Source organism: Bombus vancouverensis, chromosome 10 (genome assembly GCF_051014615.1).
Source record: "Bombus vancouverensis nearcticus chromosome 10, iyBomVanc1_principal, whole genome shotgun sequence".
NCBI lineage: Eukaryota > Metazoa > Arthropoda > Insecta > Hymenoptera > Apidae > Bombus > Bombus vancouverensis.
Genome location: NC_134920.1, coordinates 9,789,737 through 9,812,467, shown reverse-complemented (window position 1 = coordinate 9,812,467; position 22,731 = coordinate 9,789,737). Strand labels below are relative to the sequence as shown.

At 38.6% G+C, this 22,731-nt stretch overlaps 3 protein-coding genes across 12 annotated transcripts in view; 1 reads left to right on the top strand and 2 right to left on the bottom strand.

Moving 5' to 3' along the window:
- Positions 1-4,906, bottom strand: part of LOC117157059 (uncharacterized) — a 12,033-nt gene extending 7,127 nt beyond the window's left edge. Inside the window, exons 1-2 of one of the 2 annotated variants that reach the window (XM_076622078.1) lie at positions 4,456-4,906; positions 1,007-1,281 (exon numbers count right to left, since the gene is read on the bottom strand). In XM_076622078.1, the coding sequence (XP_076478193.1) occupies positions 1,007-1,281; positions 4,456-4,467 (287 nt within the window). In that variant the 5' untranslated portion in view covers positions 4,468-4,906. Of the gene's footprint in view, positions 1-12; positions 1,282-4,455 lie in introns of those variants that run through there. The other variant, XM_033334742.2, reaches the window with a different exon arrangement.
- Positions 2,130-20,944, top strand: LOC117157053 (TD and POZ domain-containing protein 2). Of its 9 annotated transcripts, none has more exons than XM_076622072.1 (6): positions 2,130-2,388; positions 18,264-18,471; positions 18,934-19,232; positions 19,544-19,795; positions 20,250-20,397; positions 20,480-20,944. In XM_076622072.1, exons 2-6 carry the CDS (start codon positions 18,294-18,296, stop codon positions 20,746-20,748), a joined length of 1,146 nt encoding a protein of 381 aa, XP_076478187.1. In that variant the 5' UTR covers positions 2,130-2,388; positions 18,264-18,293; the 3' UTR covers positions 20,749-20,944. The 9 variants fall into 9 exon arrangements, with proteins under 9 accessions (XP_076478187.1, XP_033190619.2, XP_033190611.2 ...); XM_033334728.2 differs by lacking the exon at positions 2,130-2,388 and adding an exon at positions 12,562-13,124 and having other exon boundaries at positions 19,030-19,232; XM_033334720.2 differs by lacking the exon at positions 2,130-2,388 and adding an exon at positions 12,572-13,124.
- Positions 5,944-22,731, bottom strand: papi (tudor and KH domain containing protein papi). The gene is made up of 8 exons (XM_033334697.2): positions 22,322-22,731; positions 21,837-22,245; positions 21,543-21,752; positions 21,305-21,468; positions 20,998-21,218; positions 10,640-10,820; positions 9,114-9,407; positions 5,944-8,179 (listed from the first exon to the last, which is right to left on the bottom strand). Exons 1-8 carry the CDS (start codon positions 22,415-22,417, stop codon positions 7,928-7,930), a joined length of 1,827 nt encoding a protein of 608 aa, XP_033190588.1. The 5' UTR covers positions 22,418-22,731; the 3' UTR covers positions 5,944-7,927.

Genomic DNA, 22,731 nt, shown 5'->3' with positions numbered 1-22,731 from the left:
GAGAAGAACGAGTTTCAGCCGCAAGCTTTTATTTTAACAGCGATCGTAAACAGTTCGAAGCTTATCGCACATCGGAGCACGCGACGTTTCCAGGTATTGTCCGTGAACGGGTCTCTTAGGAATATTCGATGAAGAGATCGTCGAATCTCGGTTAACCAAGCTGCTTCATATTTTATTCAAACAGCTTCGACTCGCTATGGAAAAATTATACGAACAACGATTGGTCTCGTTACGCGGCAATCGACTCTTTAACATCCGTCAAATGGAAAAGGAAAAAAGGTCGGGAGGTTCGTATCGAAGAGACAGGACAGTTTCGCGAGTTTCGCAAACAATTCACTTTATACATCGACGAAACGAGCGTAGCTTAAAAAGCTTGCAAAACGTATCGATCGATCCGCGTACATACGTTTTCGCGTGGTCGCTGCACCAAATTGCTTAACAAGTTAACTTAGCCAACTCGAGCAGTAATTTAATTTTCAAAATACAACGATCAAGGAGCGCACGCTTCGCGCTTTGAACGTCCGTGTTTCTTCGAAACTGTTCGACAACGTTGACCCTTCGAAGGCGTAGCGGAACGACCTAATTCGAAATGAACGATCCTCGAGATTTCCTGCGTTCCTGACATCGGATCACGAACCACGCTTGCTTTATTATATTTGCTTGCCTTCTCGCGGCAGATTTAGGTCGCGGCGACCAATTTTTCATGCTACGTGCGCGTTTCTCGCACAGTACGTCTCGTTAGAGGATCAACCTGCTAACCAACTTGATGGTCGCCAGTCTTACAACGACAATCCTCGCCAAGAGATATTCTAACGTCCGCTGATCCGATCAGAACGCGAAAGAACAATCGATACCATCTCCGGGTCACCTGCTTCTCCGATATTCTCCTTCGTCTTCGACGTAACAGATTCGTCGATCGTGGAACGCTCGTAGGCAGAATCCGTGGAAACGCGTCTCGATCGTTCAGGCTCTAGGTGATTAATGATGCGCTGGATAATCGGCGTACCAGCTGAAGGCTCCGTTCGAGCCTGTTTGTCCACCGAAATCCACGTAATCCAGGATGCGGGCGTTGGACCTCTCGGAGCGCACACTCCTCGGCTCTTCCTGAGAGACACTAGGAACTGCTACTGGAAGGTAAGCTTCTGTCTGCCTGGTGATCCTGGCTGTGGCTGGGGGCACCGGGCTCAGCTCGATCACGTCGAACCCGTCCACGGGAATGGCGATGTAACGGCGACCGGCCAAAGCACCGTAGACACCGCACAAAAGAAGCAACGTTACCCCCTGAAATAGTAAAATGGTACAAACGTATTGGAATTAGAATAAATAAATGAATAAACCCGAATTAGATAATCGACCGGAGAACAGAATTGCCACTGGGCTATTTAAATTCCCTTCTCGTCGAGATCGTCGAGCGTACGATCTTTCTGCGCTTGTACGTTGCATCGTGGCTACCTGCCGAGTACGATCGCCAAGCGGCAAGAAATTCTGCTACCCTTTAGGAAAAATCTAACGATCGTTTTCTCAAAGATTTCTCGCATGATAAGAGCGCGGTGAGGCGTACAACGTTCGCGATTATTCGATGCTTCTTCGTCGATCGCCGCTGAAGCAGCGTACAATTCTCAACGAGGCGTCGATCATATTTTATCGTACGATATTTTAAATGGAATTTGATCCAGCGATTAACTTTGATATCCAGACATTGTCCTTTACATTTAAGCGTTAGATTCAACTAGAATCAAACATGCTATAAACACTTACGATCTAAGTTACAGTACCACGCCGAAATAATTTACTTATAATTCTCGATGAGAATTGTTTGTAAAAGTTGTACCAAATTAAAAAAAAACCTTAATATTCCCTTTTGGTACTGTAAACAGATTGCCTAAGAAATATCGGGTGAATCGTAAACAATTTTGCGAGAAAGTCTAAATGTGGACGGACCAAAAGGGTCTGGCAACTTCAATAGGCCGAGCGAAAAGACCTACGTGACTATGGCTGTGGACGATTGTGGAACACGTACGTGGTGGGGCTGTGAGAAAAGACAAAGGGATGCTTAAGGGAGAAAGACGAATTAACAGGCAGTCGTGAGTCGAGAAGTCAGTGTTGTCAGCATCGTCGAGAAGGATGGTCCGCGCGAAGAGACAGCGTTGGAACCGTTGCAACGAGAGGAGTGAGCGACGAAGTGATCGCGTGCATGTAGACTGATACTTAATTTTGTGTTGGCCACGTGTTACGACGTCGCATTGTACTCTTATTCGCGTAGTTTCGTGAAATTTTTGCCAGTATACGCGTTTCTCTCGGTTTGCCACGCGATGCGCCAACGTGGCAGCGCGTGTTTTAAGATATCCGACTATTTTCCAACTGCGGTGTTATTATCGATAACGGAAGGTACGTATAGCGATCGTACAAAATAGAAGATTAAACGGCAGAGAGAAATGGATCAGGGAAATTAGGTGCGCGTGGACGATTCTGCCTTTCGACATCTACCGCAGCGATTATTTCTTAATGTGCAAGCTTCACAAGTTGTAACAAGTAATGGGCGATTGAAAAATTGGATAATTTTCATTTTCGTCATACCGACGTATTTTCGTACGATCGATCGTTATAACACCAAACGCATCGTCGATGAAATCTCATGAATCCATCCATCCACCGTTTAGAAGCAGAGTTATCTCTCTGTAGCTACGTAGTCTTACGAGCGAATCTCGTAAACGATCGCATTTTTCGTATCTCGCTTTAATATCTCGCGATTAAGTAGAAACAACGTTTGAAAGATGAAAATCGAGTAATTTCGTTTTAATAGAATTTCCACCAGCCACGCCTACGTCTTCGATTTATAATTATTAGTTTTGCGTTGGTCGGTGGCCTCTAATTTTCATTAAACCGCGTCAAGCGATGTGCTATTGGCCGTGTATTTGCCGCTACGTTGATTCGCAAAGTATATCGGCCCGTCCTTTAAAGCTTAAAATAATCTCGCACCGAGCGTTCCTGGGGATACCTTCAATCTAAGAACGTTTAACTTTTAAATCCTTGTCTTTGGAACGATAGCAAACATCGCGAGGGACGGCAGAGACGATCGATCGACCTTCGTACGTTCAGCAATATATTTAATGCATTCGATGTAAAAGCGAATTCTATCGAAAATTGCAGGGAAAAATCGGAAAGAATTCTTTTCTACGTCCGATGCTTCGAATCCTACGATTCTCTCTCTTTCGTAACGCTCGCAACAGAAATTATTACTCGATCGAGTTAAAAGTTGAGAGCGTAGCGCGCTCGGAACGATCCTCTTCGACAATTTCGTTTCTTCTTCTCGCATTGGACGACGCAAATTTCACTTTTTTCAAACGTAACGATTTCGTCTCCAACCTGGAGAAATAGGTAAAAGGAAGTCAAGGTAACGAAAATGCAATTACCGAGAGCTATCCTTCGGTAAACTTGGCGGGAAGATTCCAATTAACGTTATCGTTATTTATTCGCGGTATATTCTAATGAAAATTTACAGGAAACGTCAGCCGATTGACGACGATATCGAACGAGAGATAATAAGTTTGAATTATCGTAATTAACGCGGTAAATTATATCGTTTTAAACTATAATAAAAACTGCTACGGGGAACGCGCTGTGTTGAAAGGTTGAATTACGCGCCATAAAGCAACGAATTACGATCGATATCTCTAAATACGAAAAAATCGCAGATCGATCGATCGAAAAGTTCAGTTTGCAAGTAGTTTGCGCGATATATCCAACAACGATCGCGATAATCGATCGAATACGTTCTACCGGTTATTAGTTATCTCGTAATTGATCAATTAGCTGGTATATTTGTAATTTAAGATCACTACATCATCGATGTACCATCGAATAATTTCATCCGGTGATTAGCAATTGAGCTAATGGGACCAATTAGAGCCGCTGTCTTACCATTGCTATAACGCGTCCTACCATCGTACGAAGTTGGAGAAACAACGATGCGAAAACAAATAATTTCTATTCGTCGTAGAGGAGATATTTTCATTGGAATTTATTACACGTTTTACCTAATTAGAAATTTACGGTTTAAAAATTGATCGAACGTATAAGAAACAATTATTACATCGGAATGGCGATGATTTCATATATCGATAATTTCGATAGTTTCGAATCGATAATTTATCGTTGATCACGTTTGATTCGCTAGAATTCACACTCTACACTTCCGTTAATATACCGAATGATTATTGATACTTACATGCGATAATGTACGCAGATATATATTATTTACGAGCTGATCTAATATCTTGCGACGTATTATCAAGAAACGACGCGTTGAATTTCGAACACCGCGACCGAAAACAGTTCCTTGGAAATTGGAAAATAACGCGATTTAAAAATCGAAGAGCAATCCATCGAAAGGCCAAGAGACGATTAACTTTGAACGATTAGCGATAGAAACGGAAAGAGATAATAGAAATTTACCAAATGATTCATCGTTGGATTTGCTGGTCGTGGCGGCTCCGGTTTCGATATTCGTCGCACTGATCACGGAAGATCGGATTAGCCACGTTTTATACAGTTTCGCTCGGCCGCAGCTTTCTCGTTTTTCCCGATCACCGACCACCGACCGGCTTCCAGGCGACAGCAATTACTCGCGGCACTTCTTTACCAGTTATTTACCGTACTCCAGCCCAACTATCGCGTTCCCGACCGACGTAACGCGAAAATTGACTGCCGACTATTTTTAACCTCTTCGCCATTTTTCTTCCTTTCGCCGTTCTTTTAGGAAGTCGTGAATCGAGTTCCATTAGAAATCAAATTCAACGAGTTTAATCGTTTCGCTGGAACCGCAGGCTGGCATTATTCGGTATCGCTTACGGCGTTCAAGCAGTAATTAACTACGACGAACGATTACGTCGGAACGGTTGAACGATAGATCGTAACATCGACGTATCGATTGCTCTTTCGATCCCTAGAGAAACCAGTCGCGGGGCATGATCGATTTATCGAAGTAACGCCGCGTAATTACGAATTTCTGCGTTTCGTCTCTTTTTGGTAAACGAAAGAGATTCGTAGGGGGGTTTTAAGATACCTAAAATTAAAAATCGTAGATCGGAATTTTGTCGTCTTTTGTTCGAGCTTGAGATATTTCACAAGGTTACGCTTGGATGGGAACGATCGGCAAAATTAACTTTCATTTGCTTGATAAATCGTCTCGGCGTTTAGCTCCTCGACGTTGAGTCTCTATGACGCAAATAAAATTTAAGATTTCACAGAGTCCCAGTAAAATAAAACGACGAGATAAATTGATTTAGAAATTAGCAAACTATCGGAACGACAATAGTTTGTAAAATCGAGCTCGAGGTTTATCCGCTGATTTAAGCTCCGTCATCGTCTAAAAACGAACTCGTTCGCGGCTATCGATCGTAAAAATCGTTGGAATCTCTGAGCGAATCGGATTTCTAGCCGAACAACTGTACTCAAACTCCGTAAAAGTAGACGCGGTTTGATAGTCTGTGTCGGATGAGTAAGTTCTCTACTCACTGTTCCACTGCAGCAACTTCCGATATCGTCCTTTCCTCTTCCTTTTTCTCCTTCTGTTGCTGGTGCCGGCGTTGCTGCTCGCCGAGGACTTTGTCTCCTCTTTTTCGCGGTCGTCCTCTCGGTTCCCACTTTTATCCGCAGACAAGAAGCTCCGGAAACTCGCCGGTCTTGCATCACGACGCCGTAATCCGAGAAAGCAGCGACGAGATGGATAAAGTGAAAGGAAACGACGATTTAGGGTTCCGTTAAAGGACACCGAACGATTGAACAGAATTCGTAGAACGATCGTTTCATTCCTTGTCTACTCGTCTACAATCTCAAACTTAATTTCCATAAATTCTGCCGTCGTTCCGCGATTAGACGGCTGAGGGAGGCGAGAAAGGTTCGGGGGTTCCGTTAAAGGGCTAAGGAACGAACGAGATAATCTTTAGAGAGCGAAGATTTTATTTGTCCAATGATATTTTGTTGTTTGCTTACTTGAGTACAATTTCAAATATTTCGATCAATTTCGTAAACTGACGTTTCGTGATTTATGCTCGATCATCGAGCAAAAATCGGGCAACTTTCGTGGAGTTTTCAGATTTACTGACATCGTTGAATCGCAGCACGTGTCTACCGGAAGGGTTCGAGACAGCGAATCGGTTCTTTTCTTTCTTTTTTTTCTTCGTTCTTTTTCTCGGGGTTTTCTTAAATAAGTCTTTGGGGAAGAAACAGGTAAATCTAGGATGTAACGATGGGCTTAATATAATAGGTACAATGGAATCGGTCGTTTACTTCAATAGGTAACGGATCGTATCGTTATGAATCACTATCATTTTGGTGGGTAATAAATCGCGTAGACTATAATTGCGTATTTGTATACAATCGTGGATTTACCTTTGCGCTGGAAGAGCATCGCGTTACTTCATGATGTACCGCGCTTAGGAGAATGGGAAGCTACGATGAATAATATGGCACTATCATCTTAAGGTAGTTTCAAAGATTCTACAGATCTTGTGATAACTAGGACATCGAAATAAAAAAGACATATCGGATAAGAAGAAACAAAAATCCTAATACCGACGATCGTTTCGGCTTACGCATTAATCCATTTATTTCCCACCAATCTACAAAAACGAACTTAATTAATTAGTTAGTCATATTACAAAAATAGGACGACCTCTATGTAGTTTTCTTCGATCTTTATACACCTAATACTTGCAACTGTTGCAACTATATGTTGCATGCTATTATGTTCATATTTCAATGGTGGTAATTATGTATGAAGCAGAAGTTTAAGGCACGCGGTTTGTTAATCTTGAGCATACTTCAAACAGCGTACGTATCCCGAAGGAAACAATGCACAATCTGAAGAGAACGGCCAAGCACAACTGACTACTCGGAAGAAGAGTAAGGAACAGTTTTCTTCAAGTTTATCTTGCGATGAGAGTAACAATTATCTCTAAAATGTGTCTAATTTCTATCGCTTTCAGGCCCTTACGATTCTTCTTCTATCGTGTACCTTCCTCTCTAAAATATATGGAAGTATAGAAATTCTACTTTTGATTACATGATACTAATTAACGCGTAACAGCGTCTAGCAACATAAAATATAGAGAAAATTATCCAGTCACAAATGTCACGCGTGACAAATCAAATAAATTTAAAATGCTTCCATTAAAATAGAGAGAGAGAGAGAGAGAGAAAGAGAGAATCATTTGCAAATTAAATAACCTAATAAACGACCCTTTGTACTTTCAATCATTTACAAATGATCAGCTTGGCGGAAAAGACACTTTAAAGTAAGTAAGCAGACAAGCAAGTATATAAATAAACAAGTAAATGAACAAGTGAGTAAATAACTGAACAAGTAAATTTACAAATTTTTGAAACTAGAAAAATTAGGGAGTAAAAAAGAAATTAGAAAAAGAAGGAAAAGGAAAAGTTAAAGCTAACAACAAAATCTATAATTACATTTTGAGAAAAGCCCGGCGCTCTAACTACTTTAAAAGCGTTTTCCAGGTTTCGTCTTCGACTCGATTCAATCGCACTGAATACATACATATAAGACACTGTTTTATATTCTACTTGATAACTCACTTCAATGATATTCTCTATCAAAATCGCCGAGGTATTAGAAAAATATATCGCAACAAGATAAAAAGCATATCTTGCCGAAATTCATAGCATATGAAAGGCATTGCCAAGAGAATGAAATTTGAAAAAGAAAGAAAGCGCACGGGCACGGGTAAAGTTTAAGTCACTGCTACGTATTCTACTCTATTCTTATTTTCTTTTTTCTATCGAGGATTCGTTGCGATTGTTCAAACCGCCGCATTTCTAACATCTACAAGACTTCTACAACACATGAAATAAACGGAAGCGTATCTCGATAGAAAAAAGGAAGAAATGTACGGCCGGTTCTTTCGATTTACCCCAGCTCCATCACGTCCGAGTCGTCCGACATATCACTCTCGAAACCAGCCGGAGCGACTCGCGAGAATTTCGAGACTTGCCATGGACGTTCCCGTTTTTGGGTAGACTCCAACGGGATGTAAGTGCCGTTTGGAGGGCGAACACTATAGTCGTCGTCCTCTTGAACTTTCTTCTCGTTTGCGACGAAGCGATTCATCTCCTTCTTCGATGCCATCAGATCCACTTCCTCGGTCCAATCGTGTGGTTTCTGAAAGAAATCGATACAGACGCGGTTAATGATCGCGATGTATTCGACGATTGAATGGTTAACCGCAGCCGAGCGTGTTTTGCCAGCTACGCGCCGCAGGAGAAGAGAAAAAGATCGGCGTCCGCGCGCTTTCTACGCTCGATCTCGATCTCGACGACTTCCGGCGTCGTAGATTTCGTTACGAAAATCTTTTCTACGTTTCTTACAATTTTCTGCTTTCGATCGGTACACCGTGCACGTGTTCGTGTATTTATAAGAGATCTCGGAGCGTGAACGAGTTTACAAAATTTATCGGTACGCAAAGAGAACTGTAAGCGATCAGAGACAAAGTATTTGGATAAATAGGAATCGATAATTTCGTTAACGGTGAATTACGTAGCTTCTCTCGCCTTTGAATTTCCTTATCTCGAGCTTCGCGTAAGAATCTGTGGCGGCACTCGACCACGGAACTTTTCAACGTCTTCGCGACGCAAAGCGCTATACCTTCAAAGCGTAAGACCGACATGCCTAATGTACCATCGATATCCCTACGGTTTCTTCGCCGAATATATAACCGTCGCAGACATCCAATAAACGCGTACATAGTGGGGATATCGAGGGGCAGCAAAGAAAAGAATCCGCTTGGTTTCGAACCAAACATTCATTCTACCCAGAGCTGCGAAGTGCGAAAGGTCAAGCGTCACAACGAAGCAAACACGATTACAGATACGTGATTATTAACTCTTGATAGTTAATCGTTGACTGTCGATTGTTGATAGTTTAAAAAACTTTTTTCTTGAACGTCAAGAGTATTTCTTGCGGGCACCGTCACCAACAACCATCTCAAAGCGATATTAAACCTTCTTTAGTTCGGAATTAACGTAACGTTTTGAACGTAGATTAAAATTAGAGGCCAATTTACGACAAGTCCAAAGTCAAATTCCAATATATTTACATGCGGCGTAAATAGGTGAACTTCTTTAACTTCAGATGACAATACGTCAGATACATCAGTAGGCATCCCATCCATGGTCGACGTATTTGGCGAGTCGATGGCCGAATCCAAATTATGTGAACTGTTTGCCGACGTTTCAGGACTCAAAGCTCGCTTCGTCAGCAGAGGAGTCGAAACACCCCCGACGTCGTAGTGGCGTGAGAATAGCGACAACGTCGAGGAAGCAGTCGATGGTGCGGTTTCTTCTAGCTCGGCGTAACCTTCCTTTATCATCTCGCAGCCGATGTTAATTTCCTGCGCATGTTAAAAAATGTACAATTCCATGGCAATAAATAACAGCGACGAAAATTACTATAGAAATATACAATACGAAATAGTACGATTTTTAGTAATAATATATACAGGGTGCGACCGAATAACACGTACAAGCGGGTACAAGGTGATCCCTTGTGAAAAAATATGAACGAAACGTGGAATCAAAGTTTCTCTTCGAATTTCTTTTTTCGGAAGCGAAGGGTCTTGAGAAAAATTGTATTCCGCGCTTTCCACCTATCTTCACACGTAGAACGACCTCCTGTCGATTATCTAGTGCCGTCTAGTCCGCGACACGTTCAAATATACTCGATAAATCTTCAAACTCGACTAAAGTTTTAAATGAAAAAATGTTATTCCGTATTTTGTTCTTATTTTTTTCCTAAGGAATCACCTCGTACACTCGCTCGTACATGTTATTCGACCGCACCGTGTATAGTATAAAGTATTAGGTCATCCCATAAGTTCGTGCCAATTTTTGTGTATACATTTTATGTGTCGATTTATAAACATACGGCGATAAGGGACCGATGCACTAGAGCTTAGCTGATCGAGAACAGGCTAGAGCAGATTTTCGTGGGTACAAGATCGTGATATAGCGAACACAGTGACTTCTAAGAGTAAAAAATCATGAGTGAAACGCGTATCCATTTTCGACATCTCATGTCATATAAATTTCGGAAAATTCTGTAACAATTGCCACGAAAATCATATGTGTTGTTTACGGAGAAAATGCGCTTTCATCTCGCACCTGTAGGAAGTGGTTCCAACGTTTTAGAGCTGGGAATTTCCGTTTAGAAGACGAGGAACGCTCCGGGCGTCCTCCTCGGACAGACGAAGATAAAATTCGGGATCTTGTTGAAAAATCACGAAGTTTGACAGTTCGAGAGATGTGAAATGTTCTGAAAATTCCTAAGACAACGATTCATGGGTGTTTAAAAAAAATAATATACATAACCGCTCGAAAAACGGCACCAACTTATGGGATGACCTAATATATACGTATACGTATAGTAGATATAAAATAATTGAAACGTAGACTTTGTAGATGGTCAAAGAGCAGTTTCGGATTTCAATAAACGGTAATCTCCAACCGAATGAGAATAAAAACGAAATAATCGGTCTATTGGTAAACGTTCGAACGGACACTACTATACTGTACATATTCAGATAATTTTGTAAATGTTTCATCGAACAGATCCTCGTTAAAGTACCTCGTTCTCGTGCTTATTGTAAAGCTCGACGGAAGGAATCGGTGAACCTTCGCGACGAGATCTTCCATAGCCGAAGGTTCTCTCTTTGAAACCTTTAACTTTGGCATAAAGAACTTTCCACTCAGCCAAAAACGTGATCTCCGCGAAAAAGTCACACTCGTCATTGGACCATTCAGCTCCCCTGCATCACACGAAAAGGAACGTCAAATATTTCAAGGATATCTTATAAATATTATATTCAAATAGTAAAAGTAAATGATTATTAACAAAATATGTATCATGACCCGTGTAACAGGGAGAAATTTTGTTTAGTTGCCAGTAAAAAAAAAAAAAAAAGAATTAACTACAATCGATTACAATTTCCTCTTCGTTTATAACATAGATACTCGCGAGCGTGTAACTTCCAAATTAAATTGCAGTGAAAATGAAATATTCTCATTGCTCGATCCTTAATTTTCTAACAAAGTATTGGCGATTGCGGGTCCGATAAATGCGACGTTACACGAAGCGTAACGTAACAAATATGTTGATAAATTGCCAGCAAAAAGAGAATCGTATGCCAGCAGCATGCTCGTTCGTTTTCAAACGTTTAATGTTTCTGCCTCGTTAAAATAATTTTTCACGAGAGATGTAGGACTTTTTAGGCAATTTTCTATCCCTTGCAAATGCCATTCTTTTCATACTGTTAGTTGTAATAGTAGCTTCATACTGTTCGTACTACGTACAACAGGAAGATTCGGTAATTTTGGTTGCGCTAATTTTCTGCCGGTTAGCGTGATTACACGGAGCAGCCAGAGCGAGTACAAACAGCATGTAAATATTTATGTTAGAATGCGTGTCGCTGACAATGTTGAAAATACTGATTTATGTAGCATGTGTACACGCTGCGTCGATAGCGAGTCTTCGAATCACGTTCCATTGATGAAAATTACAATTTCAGTGGACGTGTAATTTAAACAAAGCGTGTATTCTATTCACAGCTTCCTAAATATAAAAGTCAGCGCCTTGCTATCTTCAAGCTAAATTCGCGGTTTCACGATTTATAAATCGTAGAAATCGTCGAACTGGGATCTCCGGATCTCCAAACGTTTCAATGAAATCTCCTGACCTGTGGATAATCAAATGTGCATGTTGTATTCTGTTGATTTTATCGGCCTACGAGTATCAATGGTCGAGGAGGGCCAAAAAAGGGGAACGTCAAGTTCTCAAAAAACGAAAATCTATTTTCACCGTGTAACATCTTCGTATTTCCTCGCGTATGGAGATAAAACCTCGCTTTATTCTTCATTTCATTCTGCGTCATTTTCTATTTTTACCCGATAACTTTGAGCAATATATGAAACTCTAACAAACGAACACCACTTTTTCGTTGTACAGCTGGATTTCGTAGCCGGTGCTAAGGAACGCTGAAAATTCCTTAGAATTAACATTTTAACCGTGCACCATTCGTATGCTAAATATACCTGGAAAAAATCATTCTTCCGCGTGCAATTTTAACACCGTCGATCTTTGCTGTTTAATTTTTTCGCCGATCGCAAAAACCATCGTTCCGCCCATCAAGACGAACACCTGTTTCCTCTTTTTCGTTTCTCGGCAACGTTTAAATCACGAAATAATTAAAGGATGAAAATGAACGATCAATCATACGCTCTCTCGTTATATTTCCCCTTGCAACGTACGGTATACCCTGGTTTCGTTCTCGCCCCAATTGCCCGCAACTTTTACGTAACAGCGATTCTTTATGCAATTACCATTAACCCTGTTTCATAGGCAGAATTCAGTTGGAATTCGAGGGTTGATAGAGCTATCATCGCACGAAACAAAGAAGGTGTGCGTGGAACAACCCCATTTAACGAGGCTGAAGCACTTTCAGGACGTCTTGTTCCATTTATAAACGGTACGATACAAGTGTACGCTGTACACGTGCGAGAAGATGAAGTGGACGACGAACGTAGACCCTCGGCAATGGTCAGAGGATCTCTCAGTCGTTTCACGATCATCGTGCAGAACGATATCCTCGCGCAAAGTAAAAAGAAAAAGAGAGAGAGAGAAAAGAAAGAAAGAAGAGGAGGGAAGTGTGCAAGCAAACCGATCATTTTTATTTGCCTGCAGCCAGAACGACCGGTGATTGAACGCGATGCTACGACAGTGGCGATCGAAAAAGTTAGGAAATTTGTTCGATCTTCTCCTCGTTTAAAAAATTTGAACAATTGGTAGATAGAGGAAGAGAGAAAGATCCAAAGATTGGAAGATATTGGTGAACTTTGAAACGATCTGTGCCTCTCTTTTTTTACTGATTTCATCCACCGGATAAATAAATGTTCAAAGTAATATAAGAACAAAGTGAACGCGTACGAAACGTCGAGTGGAAAGTGGAAAAGTGAACTCGCGATTACGCTCTGGCACGAAACGCTCTTGCTAGCTCCATGCACTTTACGCTCTATGCATTAATGAACGTGATAATAGAAGCGTGCGTTATATTTACGTAAGTACGCATTTATTTTGCTGTCGTGTGCGACCGTGGGCTTTTCAAGCGCGTGCAACAGTGTCAAGTGGTACAAGGTTTGAACGTTGGACGAGAAAATGCTACTCCCTCGACTTTCCATCGATTGTCAGATGCTTCGATTTCCTTCTCTCAAGCGCAGTTTAAAGCCGATCTTACGAAACGAACGTCCGGAAATATCCTTTTCGATCGACGAAATTATTATTATTTATATTAAATGATAATTAGACGGTAGAAAATTTAAATGTGCCTAAGTGCACAGAACGCAGATAATACAGAAATACGTAAGATATTGACAGTATAAAGTATAAACAATATTTATAATATTCATAAAATTGTACTAATCCTCATAAATATCGGCAGTCTAGCGATGATCGCGAAAAATCTATTATAAAATATAAGAAAACGCGTCTTATTACTTTACTTAATATTATCTTATTACTATAAGAGGCATGTTTGTACATTTGCTTCGTGCGAATGTATAGCAACCGGAGATCACGAGTTTATCGTTTAGAAATATAAGCTAAGACAGGTAATTAATCTTTTTAAGCGACCTCCTCGTTTGTAACGCAAATATAATCTGCCAAGTCGTTGTTGTCTTCAATTAAACATCGTTTAACGCGATTACCCCATTTGTTAATTCAGTCTTAAATTACCAGGTGGTCTCATCGCGTCTCTCATTGCCGAGAATTTTTCTGGACGCGTTCGAGGTATGACGAAAGTTCGCGGAACTCCTTTCAAGCCGGTAATTTTAGAGAATTATAGCGGTTACACATTGACGCAATTCGATCGTTCCTCTCAAAGCTCTAAAATTAATAAAATCGATAAAACTACAGAAGATAATATATTCTAAAAATACAATAAATTCAACTGCAACGATATATTCAAAGTAATCCGCGTAAAAAAATCTCGGGGGGTTTATGCATCCATTGGAAGATGTGCAGAAACGAACGAAATGGACAGAAATACGTAAGCTATTCAAAATATAGTACTTGTCGTAATAGTAAAGGGCCCGGATTTCGTTATCGAGTGCTACAATTTAAATTGGAATTTAAAAACGAAGAAATTCGCCGTATGTAGAATGTTCTGTGACGCCCTGTCTCTTCGCCAATAGCGCACTACATTGTTTCTTGATATTTCAAGTCATAATTCAACATCTAAAGCAGACACGTGTATAATTCAACTGTTTATTTTTAGCGACGTGTAGTATATTGCTTCTATTTTCATATTCCGAAGTGGCGATCTCCTCTTGTCGCTTATCGATTAGAACCTGTCGTTTCTATTAAAAAGCGGCTTTGCGCTTAATTTTGGTCCCCTACAGGGATTAGATTTGGTCGATACAGGCGAGATTAGGAACGTGTTTTTCGGAACGAAATTCGCGACAGTGTCGTCGAGTGAAAGCGAGGAAGATGAAGATATGCGGCTTGTTTCATACGCGACAATCAATTTTCGAGCGATGCGAAAAGCGGGTAAGATGCACCGCGCGCTCTATGAGCTGTGCACGTTTAATTTTGTATAGATCCGTGATTTGTCTCATATATTGTACATATCGTTTTATAGTGAGACGTATCTTGAGCGTCTGACGAACTGAAAAACGCATGCCTTTACACATATTATACATTTTTTACTTTGCTTGTACGAACTTTTATGAAACTACAGATCTTCGTTACTAATATTTCCAGGTAATTGTGCAGATTTTTTTCAGATTACAAAATTTAATTTAGTTCTGGATAAATGGTAAAAAAGCTATCGGAGGACGAAATTTGGGCACCTTACCCAATTGCAGACAGAACGATTCTCTATCTGGATTCTCCTTCTTTTTTTTTTCCTTTCGTTTGTATTCGTAAAAATAAGAATTTTCATAGATATTCGTAGTGCACTCGTAAGTGGACAACAGCCGTGTGCACGTGAAACGGAAGGAAAAATCGGAGCATCTTCGCAATGCTCCGAACGATCAGAATGGGAATAGATTCCGCTGCGGGGTAGCAATCGAATGTGAATTTAATCAATCTGACCGAATACCGGGGCTCGTATCGCGTGCCGAGAAACAGCTAATCACCGGCACAACCTCGAAGTAATGCACACACGATGGTTTTCGAGTTGGAATTACCGCGGTGCCGACAGTCTTCGGTTACACGCGACACGACGGCTTTCGAGGGCAAATCCGGTCGACGAGTGCCTGGTTGCCAGAAAGCCGCAGACCACTCTGAAACGCTTTAACGCTTTCTATTTCCGTTCTACTCGCCTCGTCGTTTTCCTATCAGGTTCGATTCCCCAAAATCTTTCGAATCTCGACATCTTTGTTTTAATGAGAAACATCTTCATCTTTCTCTCGTTATTTCGTTAACTTTTATATTATCTTTCGTTCTAAACGATCTTTTAGTTTCAAGTACCGATCTCTTTAATTAACCAGCTGTCTTTTCACGAGTATACTCGTCACGAAGAAATGGCAGTATTTTGTGTTACGATGAGCCCTGTCAGTAATAAAGTTCAAAAATAAAACAGTTGCAGCTTCATTCTATATCGTAACAGCTGCACATACTCTGTGCTTGGCGAGTATACTCGTCATCGCTTGCTTTTGTGTAGAAGCTTCTCAAAGCTTTCAAAGAAGTTGCAACGGCTATCTTAAAATGTTCTATCTGTCGTTTCAAAACTCAAGAAAATTGCGGTTCCATCATTTTCGCCTCTGTCCTTCTCCATTCGATTAAAAATATTTAATCGTTATTTCGCGACTTTACTCGGTAGTTGAAACAAATCGAAACGGTTGCGTTGATAGTTCTCTGCTCGTTCTCGATTAAAGTTGCGGTAACATCGGTACAAAAAGAGCACGAGCAAATACGAAGTTTTACAATTGATATTCAGTCGATTGCCGTAGCAATTGAAATTGCATCGGCTTGAATCTTCATTGATTCCATTTGTACGATTGCCGTCCCGATAACTGCTATTAAATTTCTCCTTTAGTCACTTTAACGTTAAACGGTACAGAGCAGTTAACCATCTTCGATTTATTTAGGCTAGTTACGGACGAAACTCCGTTCTAGAAGATTGATTAAACTCTCGGCCCTCGTTGCCACTGATATTCCAATGTAATGCAGCTATGTTGAACGAAAGCTTTTCTAATAACAGAATAATATAAATATAAGAATTCCAAAATTGCAAGGGTTCTTTCACTTGTCTTCTTACGTTTTGCTCTTTTATTTCTTACGTTTGCCTGTGAACAACGATACGCAAATATTTTTACTTGTCACGACTTGCCATAAGAAATTATGAAAATATATCTCATGGACAACAGAGTTACAAAAACATTTGTTACGTAACAATGTTTTGTTGCATCGGGTAGAGACTTACAGGCGAGATAGCTATAAAATTACCCGTTTCGCTGAATACGATCTTTAGTGTGAATGCGATTGATAATCTTATTCTTCCACTTTATAACGTATCGAGGCAACATTGCGCTCAGGTTACTAGTCGTTGTAAGCTGCATCGAATTTCGTTCGACGAGGATGCGTTAAAATACGATCCGTTTGTTTTTTCGCGTTCGATCGTTCTCTGAACACGTGTTTCCATCTGGAATAAAACGCGGATTTCGATAAAACGTCCAAACAAAAGAGTAAACGACGAGCGAGTAACCGCCAAGCAACTCTTTAAATGAAAGATAAATTAAGATCGAAAATTGGCGGCCCGCCAAAGTTATGCACACGTGCGTTTCACGTTGATCTTGCGATTTCCATCGTAAAGTTTTCCGCTATACAGAACCAACAATCGGTAAAGTGTTTTGCGCACTTTTGCGCGAAGCTTTATTGTGGCTGTGCGCCACGAGATTACGGTAATTAATTATTTACGGAACGAATGGCTTGACCGTTCTCAATGACCTTGAAACGTATTATCAAGATCAACATTCTCAACAATTTCTCTCTATACACGTGATCATAGTTCGTCCTTACTTCCGAAGCGTTCGCAAAAAACTGCAATTAAATTTAGGTTATGATTAGTGGACCGCGGATATTCATGCGATTTCGTATTTCTATAAATGTAATTGAGGAAATAGAATTCTAGATAGAGAATTGCTACCGTATACTATATCTACTTTACCTTCGGTATTTCACCTATTTTTTCGTGTACTACGCGTATTTTGTGAGTTTCTGCACATTTAAATTTCCTATAGATGCGTGAACATTCACGATCTCATGATTACACTGTGTTCTTTCATATGTAGCCGCGTTTCTATACAACCTAACTTAACCTTAACTCATGGACGAGAAAGAGAAAGAAAAAGAGAGAGAGAGAGAGAATTTTTAATATCGCGTAAATAGAAAAGAAAAATCGATGGGTTATAGATTAGGCTGGAACAATATACGCGATGTAGCGTCAAATAATTTTCGATGAATCGATCGATACATGAAACATGTGTCTTTATTTTGGTCTTCGATTGCTCGAAAAAGCAACGAATATATTCGCCATGGTTGTAGGATTGTTTACATAACGAAAGTCTGTAAAATAAATTGTTAAATATCCGCATGTACTATTAAACACGTAAATTGCTTTGTAATTCGAAAACTAAAGCCGTGTACGACAGTCACGTTTATAGGAAAAGATTGTTTAGAATTCCAACCTTGACAACACGCTTCAAGGTTATCAAAATCAGCCAGCTCGTCCGCTTTGTAAATAATTAGCAAAATTACTTGCAACAACATAAATAAACAAACAGATGCGAGAGAAAACAATATAGCTGAGACGAGTGCGAGATACGATAAAAAATACAAATTTTCTTTCAAAAGCTTTTTCAGAGACTTCTCAAACGTCTTACAAAATTAAAAGATACAAGACTCGCATTTCGTTATTCGATTCCTCTTCCATTGGATATTTTTTACTATATATATCCTAATAATAGCTTCTTCGTTCAGTGTACAATAGAACTCCATATATTGCTCGATTAACTGAACTTTAATTAAATTCGCTTATCTGAATATATTCCATTGTTTAAGCAAAAGGTTATAGGTAGCAGGTGAAACGAACGATATAAATAATCCAGCTACATAGGTTGTTTCCTTCTGATAAATTCAGATAAGTGAAGCCTTTTTACGTATATGTGAATGATTAATCGCCACTTGATTACCCTAGGCTCCTTCGTTTACATAAAAATACGATAATATGGAGTTGCTGGTGCCAGCTGTCTCGGACGTCGTGTTTAAGTACACGTGGCCCGTTCCAAATTACAAAAAAATTATTTTAAAGAAAAAGCTTATCGATAGCCCGTCGTTCGACATCAATGTGAACGATATTCGCAGCACGTGGAATTTGTCCATCAGATTCTGGAAGAATCCCGATGGTAAGAAGAACGTTATCCCAACTGTAAGTCTATCGTTTCGATCATTACTAATCTGAATCATCTTTCCCACAGTATAACATTACACTCACATTTGAAATATTATTTTATGGATAAACCAAATTAAGGCTTGGAATGATTTAACTTGAGACACGATGTGACTTAACTAGAGAAGCTTTTCTAGCCTAACTTGAGATACATTGTATCTTTACTAAAGCAAGATTATATTCTTTCAAATTCTTATTTTAACGATTTTTATTTTCTTTGTAATGGAACTTGTTATATTTGATTCGGAGAGAGAGAGAGAGAGAGAGAAATGCAGACCGCTTTTCAACTTCATCGCGGCATTTCTCAGAATTCAGTTCATCTTCTATTCCCACTTTCTTTTGTTTCTTTTTTCCATTCGAAACAATCATTGATATCGATTTTATTACAAGAAATGGATGATCCACTGTTTGATAACAGGCAAACGAATGATAAACCCGATGGTATTGTGCCTGAACATGTTGAACTGCACCGTAGATGAAGCGGAACAAGCGAAGATACGATTTCAATTTGCAGTTTTCAATGCTGACGTTAAACACTGGGAGTACTGTCACGTTAGCAGGACAATACTTGAGCTGAAATCATACACGGACATCATTTCCTTGGGATACAGGGACTTGTCCATCGCCGACAGGCATTTAAAGAAGAACGGCGAGGTGATGTTAATGGTTAAGATACAGATAATTCATTACGAAAGCGAGAAACACCACTTGTCGCAGGCAAGTACTCTCACGATCAGTACATAGAATAGAAACCCATTTAAACAGAGTTTGAAACTCATTCTACGGAGGATTTTATCTTTCACGAGAAAAGAATTATTTTTCAAGTTACGTTAATACAAAGCGAGATTGAAAAGGGAATAAATCCTTTCAAATAAAGTAAATGATATTTTTTTTAATATAAATGGATAATTTAAATATTGAAACATTCCAGTAATTTAATACAACTGCATAATATAGAATTGATCAGAAAAAATATCAGGAATAAAATGGCAATTATATAAATTAGGTAATGAATTAATATGTTCCAGGATATGGCCAGACTATTAAAGCATTCGTATGGCGCAGACACTAAGTTGATTTGCGGGGGTTTGAATAAAATGGAAATTCCAGTTCACAGCAACATATTGGCTGCTCGTAGCAACGTTCTCGCTGAAATGATTTCGCCCATAAGAGAATTGAATAACAGGAAAAGCTCGAAGTCGGATACCGCAGAAGATAAGATATCGGACATGAGAGAATTAGAAGAAGATATAATCGATAAAGAAAACGAAAGTTCCAATGTACGTGTCAGAAGTTATTCTGTGCCAATGTTACAGAGTGTTCGAATTAATTTATTCTGAAGTCCATAAACGATATAACAAATCCATATTCTGATATCGTATTTATTAAAGCCTTAACGTTAACATTAGAACATTAATATTCACCTTATTGCAAAAATTTGACATCTAAAATGAAATTTCTTTTATTATGTGCTTGCATAAAATTAATATAATTTTGTAGAAGTTTAATGTATTTAATGTAATTAATAAATTATTATTTTGATCTTTTTTTATTGTTTTCTGCTAACTAACATACTACAATTAATTATAAAAATACATGTATAATGTTTTGCGTGACATAATCATATAGTAGAAATATTTTTTAATTGAGTTTACTTTCATGGGTGAGTACTCAGCGTCCTTTGTTATTAAATACTCTAATTCTTTAATAATATTTTGTATAAAAATATTCTAGAATCGTTACGTGTATGCTCTGAATTTGCTGGATCTTAGCAAAGAAGTGACAGAAGAATTGTTGCGATACATTTATAGCGATCACGTTGATAATTTGGATATTTTCGCTCAGGAACTTTTATCTTTGGCTGAACGCTTTTGCCTACAAGGTATTACATGCTCCAGTACCGAGGAATTTTTATTAGAAATCTGATTTCAATTAATAAAGCTGTTGGTAATTATCTTTTTTAGGGTTAAAAGAACTCTGCGAAAGAAATCTTATCGAAACGATAACCCCAGAAAATGTAGCTAGCAGACTTTTGGTTGCAGACGAGTGTGGCTGTGATGCGCTTAAAAGAGCGAGTTTGGCATATTGCGAGAAAAATATAACGATGCTCAACAAAAGTTTGGCATGGAAAATGATGGAACAAACAAACCCAGAATTATTCAATGAAGTTTGTGAAGCTGGTATTAGCAGTTCAAGATCAAGTAACATAGATGATAGTGAATTAAGCAATTGACGTCTTCCTTTCTTCGTGTATAAGCAATTTAGTAATTAATTGTGAAGTATTATAAATGTTAGTCAGTGGTTTTATAGTTTTCAAAAGGATGAATCAAGATATGATATAAATTCTATAGAAAGTTTGACTACTTATAAAATACTGTTGAAAATGTATAATGCCAACGAATAACTTTAATAAAGAACGTTTTTATAAATTTTAGTATAATTTTATATTTAACTAAATTAATTTAATTAGAAATTAACTTACGGTGGTTTAACATTGGCAAGTGAACACTCGATCGCTTGCAATCTTAAGCTGAGAAAATCGGTTCGAAGTTCCAATACGCAATTGTGGTGGATTATTTCATGATCTCCATAATCCAAGTAGAAGACTTCACATTGATCATTTGAAGGTAGGGAAATAACTTCAGCTCTGTACCATTGCTTATTAAAACCGAATTTTGCTGCTACCAATTGGCCAACTTTTATCTGAAAAGATAGAATAGTAATGTGAAGAAATCTTTTGAATATTTCTTCATACTAATGAATATTAAATTATTGAATCATATATTTACACTTTTCAACTTATGCATTTCATAATTTTCTTTATTACTGTAGTAAGCATTCATGTCAGACACTAATTTATCTAGTGCAGTAATTCCAGGACCGACAATTTGAACCCAAAACTGACTGGGAGTTTCCACTGCGGATACATATACTTCTATGAAACCATCAGATACTAGAAACAAAAGTATAAAATATATAAAACGTTCATAATATCACAAGTGAGAATATTATTTATATTTCATGTACCTGGTAATGTTAAAGATTCAGTATTTTGACCCTGTTCAGATGAGTTAATGGTGTTACGAGGAGATAATTTTCCTCTAGGTAGTCTTGCAGCAGAAGAAGCCTGTAACTTTGTACGTTCCTCTTCTTCTTCATAAATTTTCTCTTGAATTAATTCTAAAGCTGTATTAATTTGTTTAGATGTTCCTTTTATAGTAATTTTTCTTTCAACAACTGTAAAATATTAGTAATTGTCAAAATTTGAGACAAAACCAAAGACAAAGCATGACAATATAAATTTATACAAAGTAGACATACATGGCTCAGAAGCAACAAAGGCACTATCAATAGTGACTTTCGCACCAGAGACTGTTTGAATATGATGTATAACATCACCACCTCTTCCTATTATTCTCCCACATGCTTTTTGAGGAACAGGCAATACATATGATTCAATTATAGGCTGATTATGAATTATGGACTTTATCATATTTTCAGCTAGATATACAGATTCATAGCTTCCTTTTATGACGCAAATACGTTCGGGACATTCAATATTATCCTCTTTAAAATGAACCAGAGTTCCTGTTTTATTTTGTATATCTTTTATCATTGAACCACCCCTTCCAATAACAGCAGGTACAAATTGTCTGGGTACACTACATTCTATTGTATATCGTTTTGAAATCTCAACTTGACTTTTTCTGGATTTAGTATCTTCTTCGTCCTATGTAATCAAAGAAGCGATTAAAATAAAGTACAAATTAAACAATGCATAATCTTGTAATCACTTTTAAACTTACCTTTCTGTACAATACATATAGTAAAGCGATACTAACGCTTGTTAAAGATAAACCAAGTAAAATTGGTGGTGTAAAATAACGGGCCATCCACCTCATTTTATACTTGAATGTTTAAAACCGCTATTTATTTCGTACTTTTTATCTCCGCAAAAATAAATTTGGATTTAAATTTGAAACGTGCTTTAGAGTTGCTATGAATGTAAGATTTCATAACCTCGTACCTTACAAATGAGAAAGAATCATGGCGTGGATTACGAAGTAAAGCACAACACGTTGACACAAAAAATCCACCATTAGAGTAGTTTTGGATAAGTTTCTATCGATTTATTTCACCCACTAAGTAACTATCGATGGGATTTTAGACTCGAATCGAAAATCGTATTTTTAAAACTGTATTATTACCAACAGTG

Coding starts and splice junctions, on each gene's coding strand:
- papi (XM_033334697.2), bottom strand. CDS start 22,417: ATGAGGTGGATGGCCCGTTATTTTACACCACCAATTTTACTTGGTTTA. Junction 9,408..10,639: donor ACAATAAGCACGAGAACGAG/GTACTTTAACGA, acceptor TAACATGCGCAG/GAAATTAACATCGGCTGCGA. Junction 8,180..9,113: donor TTCACCTATTTACGCCGCAT/GTAAATATATTG, acceptor GATTTCTTTCAG/AAACCACACGATTGGACCGA.
- LOC117157053 (XM_076622072.1), top strand. CDS start 18,294: ATGGAGTTGCTGGTGCCAGCTGTCTCGGACGTCGTGTTTAAGTACACG. Junction 18,472..18,933: donor ATTCTGGAAGAATCCCGATG/GTAAGAAGAACG, acceptor GTTTGATAACAG/GCAAACGAATGATAAACCCG. Junction 19,796..20,249: donor AAGAAAACGAAAGTTCCAAT/GTACGTGTCAGA, acceptor AAAATATTCTAG/AATCGTTACGTGTATGCTCT.